This window comes from Bombina bombina, chromosome 3, assembly GCF_027579735.1.
Source record: "Bombina bombina isolate aBomBom1 chromosome 3, aBomBom1.pri, whole genome shotgun sequence".
NCBI lineage: Eukaryota > Metazoa > Chordata > Amphibia > Anura > Bombinatoridae > Bombina > Bombina bombina.
In genome coordinates, this window is record NC_069501.1 from 745,977,149 (window position 1) to 745,983,148 (window position 6,000).

Below are 6,000 nucleotides of genomic sequence, written 5' to 3' on the forward strand. Positions count from 1 at the left end.
TTAAAGGGAAAGCCTACCCCAGAATTTTTATTGTTTTAAAAAATAGATTATCCCTTTATTACCCATTCCCCAGTTTTGCATAACCAACAGTTATACAGTATTAATATACTGTTTACATCTGTGATTACCTTGCATCTAATCATCTTCTAAAAGCCCCCTGATCACATGACTTTTTATCTATTATCTATTGAGTTGCATTTTAGCTAATTAGTTCTGTGTTGTGCTGACTCTTAAATAACTCCCAGGTTGTGAGCACAATGTTATGTATATGACCCACATGAACTAGCAGTCTCCTGTTGTGAAAAGCAAATAAAACAAGCATGTATTAAGAGGCTGTCTGTAGAAACAGGCAAAAATTTGAAGGTGTAAATAATAAAAAGTATATTAATATAACAATGTTGGTTGTGCAAAGCTGGGGGATGGGTTGTAAAGGCGTTATCTATTATTTATTTTTTTAAAACAAAAGCAATTTTAGTGTAGACTGTCCCTTTAAAGGGATGTTATACACCAAAAAATATAGGCTATTTAAATAAAGCATTCAAAGATAAAGTTTGTAATTGACATGTATTAGCTATTTTCTTGCTAAAGCTTCTAAAAATGATAAACCTTGCAGTGCTTTCACTGCATATTAATACGTTTGTCATACAGACTAGCTAGAGAGCAAGGGTTTTTCCCTCACTCCCTAGCTAGTGTCCTTACAGCCAGCCCCCATGCTGGAGCTGTCTGTGTAATTGCTAATACATGTCAATTACAATCCCCTCACCTTGCACTTTGCAAACAGCACTCAGCCGTTTCTCCCTGACTGTTCCACTGAGCAGGGATCTTACTCTACCCCTCTTTCCTCACCGTTACTACAGCATTCTGTAGACACAAGCTGAATATGTCACACACAGCTCTGTGAAATATGATCCTGAGATCGTTTAATAACAGACCTGTGTGTGAAATATTCAGAATGCCGTAGTGAGGACAGAGTGTGAGTGAGATCCCTGCACAGTTGAACACCATACACACACACATATTAATTATGAAGGGTACAAAATATTTAGTAAGTGACAACAAGCAAATGTACCTGCTTTCTGGAGAGGTAAACAAAAGCAATAGCAGGTTTGGGGCTGGGGATATTAGCTCTCTTTCACTCGCATTATCTGTCTGACTCGCTAAGCACACACAGTGTAGCACTCTGAAACTCAAGTGAGGTCATACAAACCTGTAATCTCAAGAAAACCCAAAAGCACCGGGAGTGCATATCCCATAGCAGGCAGCGCTACAGCAGCACATCCACACACTGCATGTAATCACTGGGGATCTAGCTGGTAAGGACATATTACTGTACAGCAGGACAGCCTGAGCACTTACCGGTGGGTCCCAGGCAGCTTGTTTCATTGTCTTGTGCAATTATTACACCAGCTAGATCCCCAGTGATTACATGCAGGGTGTGGATGTGCTGCTGTAGCGCTGTCTGCTCTCTGACATGAGCTGCCGGTGCTTTTGGGTTTTCTCAAGTTAGTCAAAGTCCCCTAATACCCAGTCACAAGCGGGCTACAATGATCATTGAGAGCAGCATAACTTAAAATAAAATAGCAATACAACTTCTGGGTCTGCTTCTCATGTAATGATAGTGTGATGGTAATTGTAGGTTTTATGGCGTCAAGGAAACTTGAGGGAATGAAGACTTTCTTGGGTATGTTTGCTATATTTTTGTGGCATCTTCAAAGCTCCAGCAGTTTGCTTTGCATTTAATTCATACATTTTTAGATCCCCAGTGATTACATGCAGGGTGTGGATGTGCTGCTGTAGTGCTGCCTGCTCTGGGATATGCACTCCCGGTGCTTTTGGGTTTTCTTGAGGAAATTTCTACAGATTTGTATGATGTCACTTGAGTCTCAGGGTGCTACACAGTGTGTGCTTAGCGAAAGTCAGACAATGCGATAAGAGCCAATAGCCCCAAACTTCTGCTATTGCTTTTGTTTACTTCTCCACAAAGCAGGTACATCTGCTTCTTGTCACTTCTTAATTATGAAGAGAAACAAATATTTAGTATGTGGTGTTCAAATGTGCAGGGATCTCACTCCCTCTCTGTCCTCACTACGGCATTCTGAATATTTCACACACAGGTCTGTAATTAAACGATCTCAGGATCATATTTCACAGAGCTGTGTGTGAAATATTCAGCTTGTGTCTACAGAATGCTGTAGTAACGGTGAGGAAAGAGGGGAGTGAGATCCCTGCACAGTGGAACAGTCAGGGAGAAACGGCTGAGTGCTGTTTGCAAAGTGCAAGGTGAGGGGATTGTAATTGACATGTATTAGCAATTACACAGACAGCTCCAGCATGGGGGCTGGCTGTAAGGACACTAGCTAGGGAGTGAGGGAAAAACCTTTGCTCTCTAGCTAGCGTGTATAATGAACATATTCATATGCAGTAAAAACACTGCAAGATTTATCACAATTTTTAGATGCTTTAGCAACAAAAGTGCTAATACATGTCAATTACAAATGTTATCTTCTTTGAATGCTTTATTTAAATAGCCCATATTTTTGGGGGTGTATAATGTCCCTTTAAAGGCAGGGAAAATTAGTACTTTTTGATAATTTTATTTATTTTAAAATATTAATTAAAAAGTTTGGATTTCAGAATAAGTTTGGATTTTGGAATTCTGGATTTGTACACACTGTACATTTCCAGCCCTGGTTATAGATGACTTGACAGAGCCCTTGGGGTAACACATTCCATTAAAATAGATACTTCAAAGATCTAATGCAAAACACAGATTTACAGCAACAAGTGACCCACCTTCTGTTCCAACCATTAAAATGGATCAGATACTCAGGATTTTTCTTGCCCTTGTCATCTTTTCCAACGACAATGTCAACAACCTTTAAAAAAAAAAAAAAAAGAAGGGTGAGGAGAGGAAGTTCACATTATTGGTAAAAAATTCATATAAAAATGACAAAAGGTAAAAAAAAAAAAAAATAACTGTGTCAAAGCTTGAGAAATTTGTAGATATAGCATGCAAGAGCCAACCTAAAAAAAACATAAGAAGCAGATAAATTAGTTCTTAGGCATATGTGAGTGTGTAAATAAACTCTAAATTGACTCATTTTATACTTTGAAACAAATACTGTGTCACTGAGTGATCCTAAAGCACTGTATTGTTTTTAAATAGTGCTCAGGATTTCTTGTTTCACTCATGCCAGTCAGTAACTACCTGAGGAAAAAAAAAATAGCGTGCTTGTCCCACACAACACATAGCTGGCTAAAAAGGTGTACTGTACAATTTTCTTTGTTTTAATGTTCCCAATAATCCGTTTTACCTGCTGGAATGTATAAATTTGTTGTTGTTTTTTTTAAACTCCCTTACCTATATTTTCTTTTTTATTAATAAATGGTTCTGCCAGTTGAAGCCACCACCTATACTAAAAATATGAATACTTTAGTATTCTATATAGAAAAGTTATGTAAACAAGAGACAGAACACAGCAATCAAGTTCCCAGTGGGGTGTGGAAGAGATAGGTACTTGAATTTCCCTTTCAGTTGCTCTGTCTACATTTTTGCCATTGTGTAAGGACAGAGATAAGATATAGAGGCCTTTGACAATAGAGAAATAGATAAGATCAGATGTCTGCAATGTCTGTAGGTTCAGCCTATTTAAATAGGCATGTTCTTGAGAACAATGATTTGAGGCATTTAATGTGCAGTATTAGTAAGAGATGGAAGCCCCAAATCTCTAATGCTTTGAACTGGACTCATAAAACACACTCCCACTTGCAGCCAATCTGAAGCCAAAATTCACAATGTATATTTTTTCTGAGTAGTGAAAATAGGTGGTCAGTCCTGCTGTACATCATGCAGTGAACACAATATGCATGGCATAACTGTTTCCATATCATTCATTGTAATGTGTTGCCATATTATGTAGTGAAGAGTACAAGAAGGCTTTATATAATATGGGATGCAAAGTGGTACCATGCAGAAACAAAACAAAAACACAATAGTCGTCTTAATAATGCATATTGCTTTGTTTACTACACAGGGTATTTATATCACTTGTATTCAACGGTGGCTTCTGTTTTTTCATTCTTTATTTATATTGTTAAAAACAATTTAGGCGTAAAAATGACCAAACAACATGGAAAAATATAATTTTATTTTATCAGCCATGTCAAGCTATTTTACTACAGCCAGCTCCTTGATATTTTGATCCACGAACTCTGCTTCTGAAGATCAGGTGCTCACACACCAACATAGTACATACACATATGCAATACAAACTGAATAGGCTCTGGCTATGTGGCGCCATACGTCTTGCTCCGGCCACTGCCTGGGAAAATTAAAGGACCCTTTAGCGCCAGAATATCGCATCACTAATTCCGAATGAAATCAATATGTCTGCTATAACACATAACAAACAACTAATTTCGTATGCAGGAAATCTCCCTGCCACCTAATCCAGCTCTCTGTCAGGATTTACAAAACCCTCCCCACAACCCCGCACCTTGGCATCATACAGAACTTTAGCCTTGGTTGGGTCTGGTTCAAAGCAGAGTACTTTCTCTCCTTTGTGGAATTTAAATTTCATTCCCTGTGAGTTCATTTGTTCGTCATGGCGATTGGCGAAGAGTAAAATCAAAACCCCACAGCGAATACACAGCAGCAACCAACGTGGAATAGCAAAGCGGAAAACACAGTAAACCGAAGGTGGGACAACTTGACACAATACAGCCAATGGAAAAAGGTAATGGGCAGCGCGCAAGCAAATTTAACCAACCAAAGTAAAGAAAGATAAAAGTTATGTAAAATACACCCAATCACAACCACGGATTAGAGAGCGAAAGGGGTAATTGCCTTGGATAGGAGTTCGGTAGAATGCGTAACATCTAGTAAGTTAGTGTTACACACTAGGCTAGGTAGAGTGAGCATGAGTGTTAGTTGTAACCTGCTATCGTATTCGTATAGAAGCTATGACGCACCTACACTAGCAACAAGAAACATCATTTGCATATACGATAATTCAATATTTTTTTTTTTATTTAATGTCACTCAGTTGCCATATTCATTAAAAAACCTTCGTAATATGCGTTTAAACACGTGTACTTTTTGGAAGATGTTTTTAATAATCTTGGATGCTGATGATTCGTTTTTACTTGCATTTTAATCTATCAGCTAATTTCAAGGGCATCATAATCAGGGATAGGCACAGACAAAGGCTGTGGCAGACATTTTCCAAAGTACAGAACTTCGTGAAGGACACCAAGGTAGATTTGAAATTAAAAACATTTTATAGTGTGGTGTTATTATACAGATGCAGATACCACTGATCCTATAAACAGCCCTCCCCTGGCTATATCCACGAGCCAGTGTCACTACTGTGTCATTATATAGTGCTGGGTGTCATACTGATGCAGATACCACTGATCCTATAAACAGTCCTCCTCTGGCTATGCCCATGTGCCAGTGTCACTACTGTGTCATTATATAGTGCTGGGTGTCATACTGATGCAGATACCACTGATCCTATAACCAGCCCTCCTCTGGCTATACCCATGATGAGCCAGTGTCACTACTGTGTCATTATATAGTGCTGAGTGTTATTATACTCTTGCAGATAACACTGATTCTATAACCAACCCTTCTCTGGCTATACCCATGTGCCAGTGTCACTACTGTGTCATTATATAGTGCTGGGTGTTATACTGATCCAGATACCACTGATTCTATAACCAGCCCTCCTCTGGCTATACCCATGATGAGCCAGTGTCACTACTGTGTCATTATATAGTGCTGAGTGTTATTATACTCTTGCAGATAACACTGATTCTATAACCAACCCTTCTCTGGCTATACCCATGTGCCAGTGTCACTACTGTGTCATTATATAGTGCTGGGTGTTATACTGATCCAGATACCACTGATTCTATAACCAGCCCTCCTCTGGCTATACCCATGTGCCAGTGTTACTACTGTGTCATAGTGCTGGGTGTTATACTGATGATGCAGAT

General features: G+C 38.8%; 1 protein-coding gene across 1 annotated transcript in view; it reads right to left on the reverse strand.

Annotated features, from left to right (window-relative positions):
- Window positions 1–4,693, reverse strand: part of MSL3 (MSL complex subunit 3) — a 199,092-nt gene extending 194,399 nt beyond the window's left edge. The window contains exons 1-2 of the mRNA XM_053707590.1: window positions 4,497–4,693; window positions 2,794–2,876 (exon numbers count right to left, since the gene is read on the reverse strand). Coding sequence (XP_053563565.1) covers window positions 2,794–2,876; window positions 4,497–4,595 — 182 coding nt within the window. The 5' untranslated portion in view covers window positions 4,596–4,693. The remainder of the gene's footprint in view (window positions 1–2,793; window positions 2,877–4,496) is intronic.
- Window positions 4,694–6,000: the final 1,307 nt, after the last annotated feature.